At 38.9% G+C, this 18,857-nt stretch overlaps 1 protein-coding gene across 1 annotated transcript in view; it reads left to right on the top strand.

Annotated features, from left to right (window-relative positions):
- Positions 1-7,410: 7,410 nt before the first annotated feature.
- The window catches only part of IPCEF1 (interaction protein for cytohesin exchange factors 1), a 51,098-nt gene continuing 39,651 nt past the window's right edge, over positions 7,411-18,857 (top strand). Inside the window, exons 1-3 of the mRNA XM_081945553.1 lie at positions 7,411-7,505; positions 9,976-10,034; positions 16,494-16,543. Coding sequence (XP_081801679.1) covers positions 7,504-7,505; positions 9,976-10,034; positions 16,494-16,543 — 111 coding nt within the window. The 5' untranslated portion in view covers positions 7,411-7,503. The remainder of the gene's footprint in view (positions 7,506-9,975; positions 10,035-16,493; positions 16,544-18,857) is intronic.

The raw sequence follows: 18,857 nt of genomic DNA, 5'->3' as shown, positions 1-18,857 counted from the left end.
AAAAAATAATGGATACCATGAACTTGAAATCTATTTATCCATGAGGTTTTCCTCAGTAAGCTATCAGTACCCAGTTTAAGTGCTGCCTTCATACAAAGCACTGATTCACCAACTAGCCAAGCACATTCTATGTAATGTGTGAAACATCTAGCATCACAATGCATTCAAGCAATTGGATTAATTCCCTACAGCAGCGGCTGTGGGTCGGGTGCATCACATGCAGGCCACACCCACGCCAGCTCTGCAAAGGCAAAAAACATCGCAATATGTCACGTGACATCAACGTGACATGGCGAGTTTGACACTTGTGCCCTATGGAGTGTTTGTTTATGCATGCATAACTGAGGTTGACTCAGCCTTCCATCCTTCCGAGGTGGGTAAAATGAGGACCCAGATTGTTGCGGGCAATATGCTGATTCTGTAAACTGCTTAGAGTGGGCTATAAAGCACTGTAAAGCGGTATATAAGTTTAAGTCCTATTGCTATTAGGACAATTGCCCGGGTGAGTGGATTAAACATTTCCTCTTTATCTTTATGGCCAATGAAACTTACCACTAGCCCCCTCCTCACTACATAGTCAGGGGCCTCCTCTAGGGAAAAAGTTAGATCTAGATGTTCCATGATCTTAAGTGTTACATCTATTTCAGCCATTAATAATCTTCTGGTGGAAAAAGTTAGTGTGAAACAGAACAACCTGTTTAGGTTTGAAACTGCCCACATTTAAATGATGTGAATTGCCTGAAGAGGCAACTTTTTAAAGTTGGTGGGTGACTTTAGTTTCTATTGATAGAACTTCTAGTGGTAGGTGGAGGTGACTTGGCCATCTGGAGAAGTCAGAAGAGAGGGCAACATGCTGTCTGAATCACTCAACCTGGGGACGTTTCTTTGTGATCAAATGGGCTGGATGAGTCATTCATTAAGCCACATTGTGTGGGTTTAAGAACAGCAGAAGAAAGGACTTTTCCCCTTGAAAATCTAAACACAAGACAGACATGACTTGGCAATGGGCCATGCCTTTCTTCTGTCCTGCTGCTCTCCATGACGTTGCCTTCACCTTGTCCTCTAGCCTATCAGTAAAACAGGCTTAAGTCATGCTTAGCTCTGTTGGTGTTAAACAAATATTTTCCTCCTTATTGTGACATGGTCGGAGGGCAGCCTCAAGGTATGTATAATCTGTTGCTAGAGGGGAAAGTGAACTGACTACCACAGCTTCAAACAGGGTCTGTTGAAGCAGGTTAGCTGAAGCAGAAGCCAATCTTTATTCTTTCAACAATGAGGACAACCAATTTTATGCTGTGCAGTTTCGGTCAATAGAAGGCGGGCTGGAGAACATGCCTGCTCAGGAGTGAGAAAACATCTATTCTAGTTCTCTAGGGCTTTAAACCCTTGCCAGTGACAATCTGTTAGAGAAACAAGATAAACTGGGTCAGTTTAAAGGTAAAGGTTCCCCTTGCATATATGTGCTAGTTGTTCCCGACTCTAGGGGGCAGTGCTCATCTCCGTTTCAAAGCCGAAGAGCCAGCGCTGTCTGAAGACGTCTCCATGGTCATGTGGCTTGCATGATTAAATGCCAAAGGCGCACAGAACGCTGTTACCTCCCCACCAAAGGTGGTCCCTATTTTTCTACTTGCATTTTTACCTGCTTTCAAACTGCTAGGTTGGCAGAAGCTGGGACAAGTAACAGGAGCTTACTCCATGACGCAGCACCAAGGATTTGAACTGCTAACTGCCGACCTTCTGATCAACAAGCTCGGCGCCTTAGCTGCTGAGCCACCATGTCCCAGGTCAGTTTATATAGATATAATAAAGCCACATTTGCAGGATTGTCTCATCCCACTGTGATTGGCCCGTCCTACCAATGCTGGCTGAGGCAGCATGCTGATGGCCCACCAGCCACAGTATCCCAGCAGTTGGGGTTCAGGAGAAGAGCCTTCTCTGCCATTGCTCCTTTTCTTTGGAACATCTTATCCCTCGGAAAGAGGTTGGCTCCAACCCTCCTGCCCTTCTGCAATTGCTTACAGACCTGCCTCGGCCAGCTGGCTTAGGGTCCAATGGGAGGGGGGATCTTCACATTGGGACCAGTTGACCAACTAATAGCAGGTCTTACCTCCCCTCCTGCTCATCCTATTCCCTCTCTCTTCATAGTTTAGTTACAGTTGGATATTTATATATTTTTATAATTTAGTCTCTTGTCAGGGTTCTAAATAGCACCCAAAAGTAAATCAGAGTCCAAGGCAAAGTATTGCTCAAAGTTCCAATTTATTAAGAGAGCCATGTTGCATATCTGGGAACACCCAAATCTGAAAGCTTCCCCGTTTTGCCCACCTAGTTGAAAGTTCATGATCTTCCCCCATATCCACAAGTCCATCACATGGTCCAATCTCCCACTGCCATGCTGACAGTTCCACCCATCCAATTCCGATCAGGTGCAGAGACAAAAGATGACCTTGGCTTTCTAGAAAGAATTTTGTTGTGGCTACATAGAATCTGACTCCTTGCAATCTCCCTTTCCATTTTCCCACAATAGAAAATGCATAGCAGAATAATAGAAAGTGTGGCAGGCCAAAGACCCAAAAGAAAATATGGCCGTGTATAGGTTTTGTAAAAAATTACGGTATCTTTTTAATATCGTAAACTGCCCTGAGTTACTTTGTGGTAAGATGAGAAGTCAATAAATTTAATAAGTAAATAAATAAAAACTAAAGAAATGCTAGCTGTGATTTCAGCTGAACAATGTACTGAATGATTTATATAATGCAATATAATCAAATGTTTTCGGCTTGTATCCCTGAGAACATCAGAAATTTGAAGTTTTATCCAGGATTTTGGTTTCCTTAAATAAAGTTATTAGAAATGGGAACATTTGTACTATTTATATGTATTAATGAAATATATAATAATATATACAATTTAGGCAGCTGAGCAAAACTATGTCATAATTAGAGATGTAAATGTGGGGATCCATTTTTAGTAGTACCCAGTCAATCTTGGCTAATCTAAAAATATATATCGGTACTTGATGAAGGAATCATCAGAAAACGTAAAGTCTTTAGGCTGGGCTGGGAATTTGAAAGGGCATTCTGGAATGAAGCTGTGACATATCAATTCCATATTCTTGAACAAATATGTTGACAAGCTCACTCATAAAGACCTTATTGCAGTATACATCAGACAAAACACCTTTATCAATTTGTAAATGTGGGTGCTTACTGGTCATATTACATATCATATTAAAACCCAAAGTGTGATATGTTTGCAGTGATATGTCACTGTACTGTACTGGTTAAAGTGAATAGAAACTGGTCTGTCTCTGGACTGCTACCTGCTGCCCATTCTTGGTTTAGTAGAATGTACAGAAAGAGGAAAAACTTGAATAGAAGAAAATCTTCAAAAATTCTCCAGGAAAAAAAAACGTAGTGTGGATCTTTCTCCAGCAAGGAATCTTTTGTATACTGTGCAATACTTGGATCCAAAGTGGGGGGAAATCACCCTGTCTGATTGTATACCTCTAAGACCTCATTAAAGAATACCCATCACTTTCTTGGCTTTGCATGGTAATTGTGAGGTCCCATTGAAATGAAGCCTTCTTTATTGGTTCAAGACAGATTAATGAAGCATCTTTCCACTGCTCAGCTAGCTGTGATTGACAGATTGATTGACAGATTTCCAGTATTCCAATTTTCAATTGTTTGCTTTCCTCTAGCTTTAGTTTTTATTTATTTAGACTTAGTTTGGGGATAAACAGACATGATTTTTTTTGCCTTGTTACTTGAAATATGCCAGATTTTCTGAAAATAGAAACTGTGGATAAAACATAGATTAAGTTTTTTGAAAAGCTATCAAATATCTCACTAAACCATGATGTGGTTTGTTTGCAACTTATCATATCTCAATGAATTTTGAAGCTGACTTATTTAGCTAACTATCCTTAAATTAAACAACTGTTTTGCTTTTGAATGATATGTGAAATTGACATCACTTAAAACAAGAAAAGTGCATTAACTCCTCTTGGGTATACAAAAAAAAAAAGACTTTGCATGCTGAACTTATCTCTGATCATCCATGAATGGCTAAACCAAAAATTCCCAGATGAGATACAGAATTTCTGTTGCTCCTAGGCATTGGCCAGCTCCAAGATTAAGGAGTTGTTAGCTTGATTACTTTAGTCCAATATCTGTTAAAGAAGTATGGGAGCCTGCAATCTGTTATTTATTATTTATTTATTTATTTGGATTTATAAACCGCCCCCTCTCCCAAAAAGGGACTCGGGGCGGTGTACAGTCAATGAAACAAAGATAAAATACATAAATAACAATATAAATAATATATAAACAATTAAATACTTGAGCATTTGAGTGGAGGAGGTGAGACTGTACAAAGAAATAAATATAGTATAAAAGCCCTAAAACATCCCAATTAAAATACCCAAACCCAATTAAAATATATCCCTGGGAGGTAAGACTAAGAGTGTGCCAGGCCAGCTAATTGAAACAGGTGAGTCTTTAGTTTTTGACGGAAGGAACGGAGGTCAGTGGTGGTTCTGATGTTGGGGGGGAGGTCATTCCAGAGGGTTGGGCCCATCACAGAGAAGAACCTACTCCTAGATGTCGCCCGCTGGCATTGCCTGGTGGACGGCACCAGGAGGAGTCCTTCCCTGCGAGAGCGGATTGGTCGTAGGGACATGTGTGGTAGGATGCGATCCTGCAGATAACTAGGTCCTATGCCATGGAGCGCTTTAAAGATGGTAATCAATACCTTGAAACGCACCCGAAAGGCCACAGGCAGCCAGTGCAGCTCGCGTAGGAGGGGTGTTACGCGGGAGTATCGTGCACTCCCCATGATGGCCCGCGCGGCTGCGTTCTGGACTAGCTGTAGTCTCCGGATGCGTCCCAAGAGGAGCCCCATGTAGAGGGCATTGCAGTAGTCCAGGCGAGACGTCACCAGCGGTGAGTGACCGTGCGTAGGGCACCCCGGTCCAGTAGGGGGCGCAATTGGCGCACCAGGCGAACCTGGTGGAACGCCCCCCTTGCCGCGGCTGCCACATGGTCATCCATTGACAGCCGGGCATCAAGGAGGACGCCCAAATTGCGCGCCCGTTCCACAGGGGACAGTTGTTCGCCCCCTATGGCCAGCGATGGTATCAGCTGGCTGAACCGAGGTGCCGGTAGCCACAGCCACTCAGTCTTGGAGGGGTTGAGTTTGAGTCTGTTGTCCCCCATCCAGACCCCGATGGCTTCCAAACACCGGGACATCACTTCGACAGCCTCGTTGGGGTGGTTTGGGGTTGAAATGTACAGCTGAGTATCATCAGCGTACAGATGGTACTCAACCCCAAAGCCACGGATGATCTCACCCAGCGGCTTCACATATGCATTGAACAGGAGAAGCGAGAGGACCGACCCCTGTGGCACCCCACAAGTGAGTGGCCTTAGGGTCGACCTCTGCCCCCCTGTCAACACACATTGCTTCCGGTCGGAGAGGTAGGAGCCGAACCACCGCAAGACGGTACCTCCGACTCCCATCCCCTCCAACCGGCGCAATAGGATACCATGGTCGATGGTATCAAAAGCCGCCGAGAGGTCTAATAGGACCAGGATAGAGGAACAACCTCTATCTCTGGCCCTCCAGAGATCATCGACCAACGCGACCAAGGCTGTCTCTGTGCTGTGCCCAGGTCGGAAGCCGGACTGGCGTGAGTCTAGATAATCGGATTCATCCAGGTGTCGCGGGAACTGCTGCGCCACCACATTCTCAACAACCTTCACCAAAAAGGGAAGGTTGGAGACTGGACGATAATTAGCTAGCTCCTTTGGGTCGAGCGAAGGCCTCTTGAGCAAGGGTCTCACCACCGCCTCTTTCAAGGCAGTTGGTAAGTATCCCTCACCCAATGAGACGTTCACCAGGCCCAGAAGCCAGTTGTATACCACATGTTCATTTGGTATTGGGAATAATTGTCCAATAAATAAGTGATTATCAAGTTGTTTTTCTTAAGACCATACTCTTCATTCAGTGAATTAGTTAAGCCAATTTCTCACAAGTCTAGCCAAGTGGCAAATAAGAGATAACACTTCTTCCTTGAGTTCATTATAAAAGCAATGTCCCTTTAAAAAAAAGAAACCTAGAAAATATACCTATTTGTAGCATAGAGATTGTTACAATCACATTTCTCAATTGTTAAGAAGACTTCTAAATGCAATATAAATTTTGTAGTCCCCAGATTTAGAAGTGATTCATACCTTCGGTGAGCCTGAAAATAAACTGTAGTATCTCTGTTAATCTAAGTGAAATAATGTAATCAGCCTTTAATAACATAATGAAGAACAAGTGTTAAACTCTTGGGTTGGATTGTTATCTTAAGCAACCTGCCTTCATTAGCTCACACAAAAGAACTCTAACAAACAGCACATAAGCAAGGAATGAGAATGCACTTTGAATGCACAGCATGAACCTTGTGCCATTAGGAAGTTCGCCACTTGTTCTTTGCTTCCACAGACAATTGACAGTTTTGCTCTTCGACAGGTTAGCAAATTACTTATTTCTAAGACATTTAACAACGGATGTTTTAGAAGTACCGCCAGGGCACAAAGCCCTGCAGTCCTGGAAACCCAGTTGTTGGACTACAACTCCAACTTGGCAACATTTGGAGAGCTTTTGATCTCCCATCTCTGCCAGGGAGCATATGCTTTTATCTTTCTTCTGTACAAAATATTTTGATGGCACTTCAAATATTAACAAACCCCTCTGGGTAATTTCAAAACGTTCCCTCATAAATAAATTATGGCGAAATGTGGTTGGAGAAGATGACGCAGCAACATATTAATTTAAAACCTGAATTGTTTTTGTTGGGTAGCCTATCAGGGAAATATAGTTTAAAAAAATGTGTATTTGATTATTCATCTAATAACTGCGGCTAGAATTGTATTTGCACAAAATTGGAAAGCTGAAGTAATCCCTACAGAGGAAAATGTGATTAGAAAATATTAGAATGTGCAGAAATGAGCAGATTAATGAATGATGAAATGTTTGTACTAAAGGAAAACAATAAAAAAACTTTTACAAAAAACCTCCAAATAAATTATGGAGAGTGGAAGATGACTGATCTAATCTTAGGCAAATAACTGATTAATACTACTGGCTGCCAATCTTCTAAAGGAAACTCTTTTTTTGGTCTTAGTTGTGTACCATGAATGTATCATTGAAATGAATGGCAAATGAATTGTTCTTGCATTCATTTCATCCAACTTTGAATAAGAAAAACTCCATGCTACGTCTTCATTTGGAGCAACAAGCTTGTGGGTCAAATGGTTTTCTATGGTTGTTATACCAACGAAACTATTGTCTTTGGTTTGCCTACTCAAGACTTTTCCTCCAGCTTCCTCTTGTGTAATCTTTCATTGCAGAACATTTCTTACTCAAAGAAATGAGTGAAGTTTCCTGTCTCCTTTGAGAAAGAAGAGAAGGTGGGACCTCTGCCAGATTCTTTAGAACCCCTAGCTCTCCGGTATGTGCAATTTGCTCCTTTTAAAACTCAAATGCCATTCTGGTGTTTACTTCAACTGTAAAATAATTGTTTGGAATTAATGATAGAGAACAGGCATTTGCTCAGTTTTGTTGCTGTTTTCCTTTTTTCAAAGATCAGTGTGACTTCCTCTTTTCCTTTAGTTCTGCAGTGCAGATAAGGAACGAGAAGATAGGGCATGGCCCAGAGAAAATTAAACATTTTACATTCCCACTGATTTCAAGGAAAGAGATTTAAATAAGTCAGCTTCTTTGAAAAAGGGGCTTATTTCTGAATTACTGCCTTCAATGCATGTATTGAAATCTAAGGACAGAAACCTTTTACTTTGGGTTTTTATCCTGCTCATTGGACTCAGATGGTGTTTAACATTCATAGTGAAATGTAGGAGAAATGCTAACAGAACAGTTCAGGTTCAGAATAAAGATTTTATGACTGCAATCAAAACAAGTAGAAATGAGTATAGTCTTTGTTGTCAGTATCAGTAATTTGCTTTTAAAACTAAATCTATGCATATAATCATGTTTTTGAATGATTGTCTACCTCAATTGTATTTAACTGGACTTGTTGCTTGTGTTTTGTGATACGTTTGGCTGATTGGGAAAAGGTCCAACAACTGTGCATTAGAAACTTTGATTAGATGTATAATATTATACATTATTATAATATGCATAGCATAAATATAGAAATACAGCAAGAGCAGCAAACCAGACCTCACCTGTCAGATTGCACAAAAAACAAATGTACACACCAAAGGGCACATCTCAATCTCTCTTGAATTCTGCTTCAAATTGTGGATTGCTTTTCCACAGCGGTTATCTCCAGCCTTGACTCGGAGTAAAACTATTCAGAACTCAGAAGGGGTAGGCAGCCTGCTATGTTTCTTCATAGATCCTAAGACATCTCATAACAACTGTCCCAAAACTTTAGATAAAACATTCCTTAGAAGTTTGGAAAAACTGGGAATGATGTTTGTCACCATTTCTGGTACTCCTATTCCTTGATTACCCCAGTTACTAAATTAATTATGATCAGTTCACGGGAGGGAGGCAGAGAGAGTTTGCCTCCTGATGGGAAATTTAGCTCTGCTTAATGTACTTTGCAGAAGAATTGATTACAAGTTTCAAATGTTTTGGCACGTTTACAAGAATTAATTCTAAAAACAAAACGTGTGTGATGCTGTTTCCTTTAAAAATTAAAATCTTTCTAGTTTTCTAATTGGAACATATTATCATATGTTCCAAATTGGAACACATTATCAACTTTTGGGGCATTCTCAATTTTATTTACAATTTTAAATAACGGAATAAAAAATGAGGAAAAAATCGAAAAGTGCAGAATAATTTTTGCTAATCAATTCTAGTGTGATTTTACTGTTCATTTTCATCTGGTTGAATACAGTGGTACAGTGCAAGAGGTTAATTCAGTATTTATTGTTATGCATCAGATTTATTATTTCAGAATACTATGAAGCGAAAGTACATCTTTTCAGCAATCATGCAACACAAAATTTAGTTTAAAAATTCTGAAGAATTTTTAAATTATACATTCTTTTATTCAAATTTGTTTTTTAAATGATATTAATGAGGTAATCTTATACAGATTGCTCCTCTCTATATTATTTTTCAAGACATAAATACTGATGTTTTGTACTTCTGCTTAAGATTGCAAACATGCTTAATATTTATAAGTATATCTAATTATGCATGATATTTTTTTCTTATGGCCTTTTGTCTAGTTTCTGTTTTCTTGTCTCATTTTTCTGGGTTTTGTAAAATTTTTAGTTGATCACTGCTGAATTACTCTTCAAGAAACAGAAAAAGATCAGGAGGTCCTAATAGTTATTCTAATTAATGAAGCTCATACCTATTTATCTTCTTGGATATAAACTAGTAACTACCTAGTAAAGTAATGAATAGACACCAATTTCTTACGTGTTTGTCAGTTTCACATATTATGTCTGAAAAAAAATATTTACAAATAAGCAACTGGTGAAAGCCAGCCTCATAGTAAATAGCAAAAATGCCCTTAAATGTGTTTTTTTTCCAGACAGAAGGAAGAAATATATGAGATCAATTTTAAATGCACATTTTTGTTTTTAATTCAGCTTTAAGTATATGAGTTCATACTCCTCATTTCTTAGATAATCATCTTTTTTCTGGCGTTTGATGGAAAATTCCTCTCACTGTATTTATGATAAATTCTATCTATCATATGAAGAGATTTCATTTTCAGTTCATCAGAATAAACCATTGTGATCTGATTGGTGCATCCCAAACCTGAATCTCTTCATTTAGCCAAAGAGTAACTTCAGCATGTGCACAACAATATTTCACTGTGATGTTGATTTGTGCAATTAACAGGAAACGCGTTATACAAGTTACTTCCTTTCCAGTATTATTATTTCTGATGGTTCCGCAATTATTCTTACTGTCTCCTTCACCCCTATTTTTTTCTAGGTTTTTACCAAGCAAGCATTTTAGATGCAATAACAAAAGAGTATCTTATTTTGTTACAGGTAAGCATTCTTTACTATTGATTCTGATTCTTAAGTAGTAGGTCTGTTTAGGAGTGTTTGAGTGACTCCCTCTCAATTCAAGAAAGCTTTTTCTAATTCTGGCATTTTCTTTTTACTTTATCTGCACCCAAAGATCAACTTTTACTTTCTTTCCAAGTTAGCAGGGGCGTTGGGGATCAATCACATTTTAGTGGTACATGTACCACTACTCAATAAACCCTACAAAACCACAGATAACAGATTGACTCCTCTTTATCGCATAATAATACTGCATTTCTGCCATCCGTTCAAATACTTTAACAATCTTTTTGTCAGCTTTGCTGTATATAAAAATCAACATGGACTTCTTGACCTAGAAGTAACATCATCTTCCAAAATGGAATTCTTTGCAGGACCGATAAATGACAATATAAATATCTATTATTCTCCACTCCAGTCCCAAATCTGTTCAAATGTTATAGTTGGAAACATGGATCAAAGGAATATGTATAGCTATAGCAATAGCATTTAGTCTTACATACTGCTTCATAGTGCTTTATAGCACTTTCTGGATGGTTTACAAAGTCCTCATTTTACCAACCTTGGAAGGATAGAAGGGTGAGTCAACCTCTGTGTGTGTGTGTGTGTGTGTGTGTGTTTGTGTGTATACATGCATACACACACATATATTAAATACTTACTTTTTATGGAAAGGGTGTTTATTAGAAAAGGTTATTCAAAACAGTAACTGTGGACTTCTTAGCCAAAAAAAAAGCCTGAATAACAATTGATGACACAGTATGATGTTATCTAGGATCATCTTAGAAAGTTTTCAAACAAAATGTCTAAGAAATATCTTCAAGGTTACCACCTGTGTTACAAATGTATACTTTGATGGGAAGTGGGAGTCAGTTGACTTGGATTTAATCTCTGGATAAATATCTTTACTTACTGGTTAAAATTATGCCCCAACCCTAATAGATTGACCCATCTAATACCGTACTGGCAAACAACTATAAATCTGACTAAAAGATAGAATAATTTCTAGGTTCTCTTACAAGAGCTGAAACCAACGTTAACAAAACGGTGATAGGTTTCCCTGCCCTTATTTACACAGTGAAGTCCTCATTTCAGTTCTTACCTGAAAATTCATCTTTAGATTTGTCAAGGGGATTCAGGAAACGATAGCTTTAGTCAGGTCTGGATGAGCAGCTGGAGATTTCACGTGTCTGAACGTATGGAAACATTGGAAATTCAGGCAGTTTCAAACATTCCTTACTGTTTGAAGGATCTTTCATCATGCTACACTGTTTTATAAATTAGCTACTAATATAGCCAAAGAACAATGTTCAGAGAATTTTCTCAAAGTGGCACAGGGAAACATATGCATCGTGCTTTATTCCAAATGATAATTAAAGAATTATAGGAATGGAATATTTCAAGCCAGGGCAAGCAAATGGATGCATTCTGTATGCTCTGGAGTGGCATAGCCATAATAGCTGACATTGGCTATGATAACTGGGTTTATGTAATTGTAATAGCAATAGCACTTAGACTTATCGACCGCTTTACAGTGCTTTACAGCCCTCTCTAAATTTACAGAGTCAGCATATTGCCCCCAATAATCTGGGTTCTCATTTTACCCACCTTGGAAGCATGGAAGGCTAAGTCAACCTTGAGCCTGGTGAGATTTGAACTGCCAAATTGCAGGCAGCCGGCAGGCAGCAGAAATAGCCTACAGTACTGTACTCGAACCACTGCACCACCGTAATCCTAATCATCTAGGTGGCACAATGTTATCTTTCCCAAGACATATTATACATGCCAGGCTCAGATAAAATTCTGGGAGCCTCTGATTTCATAAAGTTACTGACTGACAGTGATCTAATACAGCCACAAGCAATCCATTGAGTGTTGCTGAAAGCAAAATGGGGTATTTTTCTCCAAACACATCAGACACCAGACACATCACTAGAAGCTAAAATCATAAGGCTACGTCTGATTTAGTTTGGCCATGTCAAGCGTGCAAATTCATTGGAGAAGGCAACAATGCTAGGAATGGTTAGCGGAACAAGAAAAAGGAGCAAGCAAAGAACATGCTGGCTTGATAGCATCAAATCTGACACAAAGTTGAACATCCAACAATCGAAAGAAGCTGTGCTTGACAGGGTAGCTTATAAAGGCATCAAGAGTCAGACATGATGAAATGGCTAAAATAACAACAGATCCACAGAAAGAGGTATACTAACAGAAATGACCAGGTACAGTTTCCCTTTCTCCCTTTCTCAAGAAAAAAGAAAACAAGTCATAATGAGGGTTTCACTTAATTACTAAACTGCACAAGATGGACCAGGGATTTTTTCATCTCTCTAAATCTTTTTAAAAGCCTGGTATGCTTCTGGCAGCAAGGGATCTTTTTGCAGATGAGAATCTTCTCTGCATTTCCCGCTTTAGTCATTTGACTTCGTGACATTGCAAATTCACATAGTCATTTCAGGAAGGCTTGGAGAAAGGAAGAAGCTTCTCTGCAAACAGTTGAGTTTCTAGAAGTTAAGCAAAGCTGAGTTATTTTACATAGTAAAAAAAAATGTAAATATGATTTCTATCTGCTGCCATGGAGTCTGGGGAATCTTCTTTCAGATTCTTTTGTAGAATTCCAGACAAACAGAGCAGACCTGCACTAATCCCTTTATAACATTAAGTAGGAAGTGAGTCCTTGATAAATTGGGAGAAACTTTAGAACTCTTAGAGCCAGATGCCATCAGATATGCTAGAAACACACAACTATAAGAGCTGTGGTGGTGGTGGTGCAGTGATTAGAATGCAGTATTGCAGGCTAATTTACTGCTCACTGCCAACAGTTCAATTCTCACCTGCTGAAGGTTGGCTCAGCTTTTCATCCCTCTGAGGTTGATAAAATGAGGACTCAGATTGTTGGGGGCAATATGCTAACTCTGCAAACCTCTTAGAGAGGGCTGTAAAGCATTGTAAAGTGGTATATAAGTGGTATATAAGTCTATTGCTGTTTTGGAGGTGGCAGTTGTAACTTCCCTCTCTTGGTTGCAATGGGAGTAATACTTTACTATAGTCCACCTTTCTCTTCACTGCTTCTTCTTATAGGTTTTAAGTTATGAGAATATTGTTTGTTACATTATATCTCTTTTTCTGCTTAACTTTTGTTTTTCCTTATAATGTATATATATCAAAGAAAGGGTTTTCTGTCTGCTTGGGATCCAATTTTTATACAGCACTGAAAATGATTTAATTAATTATAGTTAAATATGATAAGCCGAATGTTTTGATCTATTGTTAGCCGTGGTGATTTTTTAAATTAAAAATAATGTATCCAAGATTATTTGAATATTAGGTATAATTGTATGTAATGATCATTTTATATTGGAAAGATTTTTGTATATTAAATGGACTAATGATGATGTAATGAATAACTGATACATATATGAATTGAAATACTTAACTTCTACTTGGATTCCCAATGGAAAATTATTTCTGGAGTTGTGGATGATTGGTGACATTATGCTCAATTGAAATGATGTGCAATATGAAGTAATGGGAATCTTTTTTTTTCTTAATTTCTCTTTTTCTTTTTTAGAGATAGGTGATGTTATAATTCTATAAAAATATATTGTTACTTAATAGAAAATTATGGATTCAAGAAAATAAAGGTTGTTAGAAATGAAAGAATATTAATGGTAATTTGAACACATAATGCTCAATGACAGTGAAGTATTTATATGTTTAATGGATAACCAGTGATTTTATTCTCAACTTTAAAAACTGATGCACAAAAGCTTATAACCAAACGACATGCTTGACGAAATTGTGGAAAGTTTTTTTTTCTTTTTTGTGTTTGTGTGTTCTGTTTTGTATGTGTTGTTCTGCTTTGTTTGTTTGTTTTTTTAAATAAAAATTTTTTTAAAAAAATAATGTATCCAAGTTGTTCTCATAAAACTGTCTTCTTCAAATTCAGGTTTTTGAGGTTTGGACGTGTGTGTCTGTGTAAATGTCCATCCATATATATATCTCACCTGCCATCCTCAAGCGTGGGCTCAAAATGTGGGCTTAAAATGGGAACGGAGCTGCCGTCTTTCTGTAAGTCTTGGTGGGAGGGGATGGGGTGCTGGCTTTGTTTCAGTAAGTGGAATGATTGGTTGTGTGGTTGTATCATGATTGGTAGATTGGTGCTGATTGGTGCAGGTTGTGTGTGCATTGTTGTTTTGTATTTTAACGGCTTGGGTGGTGGGTGGTGTTCGTTTGTTGGCTAGGGCTGGTTTCCAGATGTTTGGTAGGCGGGAGGTATCATCATGTTTGTTCATGCTGTGGGGGTGTTTCTCTATTTCGATGGCTTCCATGATTATTCTCTTGTGGAGGTGTTCTGTTTTGGAGATTAACCTGGCTCCTTCAAAGTTGATTTCGTGTCCTGTAGCTTTAAGGTGCTGGAAAAGGGAAGAAGTTTTTTCTTTTTTTCTTACTGCATTTTTGTGTTCTGTGATGCGTGCATTTATTCTCCTGTTTGTTTGTCCTATGTATATTGCTGGGCAGATTTTGCATGGTATTTCGTAGACTCCTTGGTTTTCTAGCTGGATTTTGTCTTTGGGGTTTCTTAAGATGTTGGCTATTTTTTGGTCAGTGGTGAAGGCTGTCCTGATATTGTGCTTGTGGAGAATTTTGCTGATTTTATCTGTGGTGCCTTTGATGTAAGGGAGGAGGGCGATGCCATTTTCCTGTTCTGTATCTTGGTTTTTTGGGGGAGTCTCCTTTTGGATTAGGTTGGTGATTGTTTTTCTTTGGAATCCATTGGAGATTAATACATTTGTGAGTTTGTGTAATTCAGTTTTCAGGTGGTCTTTGTCGGCTAGGCGTTTGGTTCTGGAGATGAGGGTCTTGGCTACAGAGTTGATCTGTGCAGGGTGGTGATGGGATTGTGCATTTAAGTAGCGGTTGGTGTGTGTTTTTTTCTGGTAGATGGTGTGTCCTAGGGAGCCATTGGGTTTTTTGTAGATTAGGACATCCAGAAAGGGAAGTTGGTTGTTTGCTTCTATTTCCATGGTGAATTGTATTTTGGGGTGTAGGTTGTTGAGGTGTGTGAGGAAGTTGTCCAGTTTTTCTTTTCCATGTGGCCAAATCACGAAAGTGTCATCAACATATCTAAGCCAGAGTTTGGGTTTGTGTTCAGATTTGTCTAAGGCATTGGTTTCAAAATGTTCCATGTATAAGTTTGCAATGACAGGAGAGAGGGGTGATCCCATGGGTGCTCCTTCTATCTGTTTGTATCTTTGTCCATTATGGATGAAGTATGTGTTGGTTAGGCAGTGGTTGGTCAGGTCTAGGATGTGTTTAGGGGGGTTGTGTGCAAAGACAATCTCAACCTTACACGGGAAAAGACCCGAATACAACAAAACCAGCATATATATATTTTCCATTCCTTAGGCCAAATATTTTTGAAAAGGCAGAGAGAAATGTTTTTATGAAGAATCTCGGAGTAATTGGTCTATCAAGATGTGCTTCAATCCTTAATATCAAATTTTACTTGCGGGAATTGTTCAAAAACCAGTTGGGTTGATGGGTGGACTAGCAGAGTTGTGTCGCTACATAGATGCTGCATCAGTTATGCCTCCTTTCAGTGCCATGGGAGAATTGGAGACAATTTGAAGAGGCCCAAAATTAAAATAAAGACATTTCTTCATCGAGGGTGAAGGTGGCAATCAAAGATTTAATTTCTAAACCGTAGGAATTGGAGCCTGCCTTTGCAGAGCTATGGAGAAAAAAAAAATACACCCAAGCTTTCTAACATCACAGTGTGCACTGTTGTGTGCCTTGTGCTCCTGTTTTAAGCACAGTGGATATGTACTCTATTTGTTGTTATTGCCCACTGAGCAAAAATTACAATCAGAACAAATATTCCTGCAGCGATGGCCCCACGCATCAAAGGGTTTCCTACTTTGCAATCTGGGCCTTTGGATTCTAACTCAGAGTGTTGGGTGTAGAAGAGAGGAAAATGTCTCATGAAATATTTGATTCCTGTCCGAACAATCAGGGATTTGCACCAGTGGTATAATTGTGAATCCCGGGAGAACTTTTTCCTCTTCTTTACTATTTATCCTTTGTCCTTTGTCCTCATGGGTTTCAGACTCCATATCGTATTTCCCCAAGCAACATCTTCTATAGTCAATTATAGGAAGTGGAGGGGGCTACTCATTTTTTAGCCAATGTATACGAACCCACTTGGGGCTAACCCATTGTGTATCAACCAGGCAATTTCTAACAACAAACTATGATTTAAAGAGTTCAAGTTCAATGCTATATGTGCTATGTGAGCTCTTTCTTTTGCCTGTTTGCCTTTGATTCCTTATACAACACAGTGTAACTAGCAACGCTCCAGTATGTCCATTAAATACTAATGACAAGCATTTTCCTAGCATTATTAGTATTTAAAACATAATTATGCCCTTTGTTTTCCAGCTTCACCGTTTATTTCAGTACTTTGGATGGCAGCTGATGACAGAGCCACGGTGAGTATATAATTTTAATGTTAATGAGAAAAAAGAAATTAATATTATTCATTTCGCAAGAAAGTTACTTGGTAGGGTTATAAAAGCTTTTTCTATGTTCTTTTTGGCCACTGACTCATCCAGTAAACTTTCAAGTATCTAAAAGGGATAACGACTTTGGCAGGAACATTGTAAATTGTGAAAAATCTGATTTATTTTTTCAGATGAGGACACTTTCCTAACAGTACACTGCCTGATGATACTTAGATACAGTACTTTGTAAACAATGCATTATGGATGACATTCAAGGATCTGACCATATGACGAGAGTATTTGCAACCAGACTTTGGCACTTTTTAATGCCAAAAGAGATACAGTTAGTTTTATTATATTTAGAAAAATGACACGGTACAGTTGCTGCCTTCCTGATAGTCGGTCACATTCTCCTTGTAAAACCACCAGCAGTATCTGCAGCAAGATTTTAAAAAATCCAAGATGGCATCTGTCTCCATGTGATTCAGGCCCCACCCTATTTTAATGTTCATTATATATACGCATATGTAAAAATGCTTCAATCTCACAGTCACACTTCACACCCACACCCTCCTTCGTACACTGTGATAACATGCAAACATCTATGGGAGAATGGTTAATGGGACGTTTTCTTCCTGAGGTGATAAGTATCTTTACAGAAAAATGGATAAGAATGAACATCTGATGATTTCTACTCCAAAATGGCTGTATTGGACACTTCTTGATTTGCAGTTTTGAAACAAGATGCTGCCTAATGACACCTTTTTGAATTCAGTATTTGTCTCCAAAAAAGCATCTTCATCTCCTAGAGATTATGGTTGTCAGTTTGGCCAGCAGACTTCTTTTCAATGATATGATACAGTGTAGATTGCTCTTGAGATAATTAGGTGCACTGTTCTATTATATTGCTGAAAAGAATAATGCTAAAATTAGAAAGAGAGATCTATACAAACCAATTGTTCTAATACAGATGAGGCTGATTAGAAGCTTCATGAGTTCTATTAGAAGCTTCATGGATGGGTTTTCTCAAATCCATTACAAAAAAATTAAGTGGGCTATATAATTGCTAGATTTGTCCCGTGCCAGGCTTTCAGGATTAATTTAATGCAATAAGCCTGAACAAGAGGTTGGAATACAGAATTATTCAGATCAGAATTCTAGATAATCCATTTCATTATCCATCTCCTTGGTTTTCATAACTCAACAAACAATGAAATAACTTTCTAAGTTATTTTCCTCTCAAATAATGTGGGTGTGCAATCCTTCTGGTGCGTAGGATATTGTAATTACAGAGGATTTGGCTATGTATTAAGCAATTGGCTTAAAAATTCCAACCACATTTCAGAAATAGAAGACACCAAAGTTTGACAAAGTGGCTCCTGGGCCTCTTCTCTGCCATTCTGTCCAGCCAGCTCCTCCATTTACTGGAAAATTGGAAGTGCTGAAGTGGTCAGGTTTATGGCTGAATTGCTGTTTCACAATGACTATGTCTGTAGTTGACGGCAGTGAAAATTATGATGGTATTATCCTGGCAGTTTACCGTAGGGCCATTTAAGTTGCAATGATTGGTGGCTGAGCTTTCCCTCCCATTAACATTCTAATTTGCCAGGTGGAAAAAAAATAAGCACAAATTGCTGTCTCTGCTGCTAGTGGGGTGGGGTTCTGCCAGAAGCAATTTTAGGATGTTGACAGGTCTCTCTCTCTCGCTCCTGTCCACTGCAAGAATCACATGCAATGCTTTAGCCATGGAACAGAGTGATCTCAACCCATTCATGTGGATCTGTTGCTTACAGATGGGCCATCAGGTTGGTGTAGGCTATCAAGCAGGGCATGCTCTATGAATTTGGAACTGGTGAAGACCAAACTTTCCCAGAGGTTCTTTTAGAATGGTGGTTCACCATTGGTATATTCACTTGTGTTCTGTAGTAATGTCATTTATTGGTTTTGATATGTTATAAATGTTGTGGTGTTTATTTAGGCTAAGACTAGTCTTGCCAAGGACATATTATGATGTGGCACTGTTGCAAGCTAGCTTGAATGTGAAAGGATACAGTGGAATACAAATTTATCTAGCAAAGTTGTTGTCACCGCCTCCCTAATCTTGTGGTGTGGACTGGGGAGGGAGAACAGAATGAACTAAGGGAGATATTCCAGGTCATGCACAGGTTAACAGAGAAAGTTTCCCTCTTTAGCTACGGTGCACCACTGTGCGCCACTGTGTGCCAGGGTGGCATAGTGTTTAGAGTGCAGTACTGCAGGCTACTTCTGCTGACTGCCGGCTGCCTGCAATTTGGCAGTTCAA

This window comes from Natrix helvetica, assembly GCF_964273705.1.
Source record: "Natrix helvetica genome assembly, chromosome: 2".
NCBI classification, from domain to species: Eukaryota; Metazoa; Chordata; class Lepidosauria; order Squamata; family Natricidae; genus Natrix; species Natrix helvetica.
This window is presented reverse-complemented; position numbering and strand designations above follow the sequence as displayed.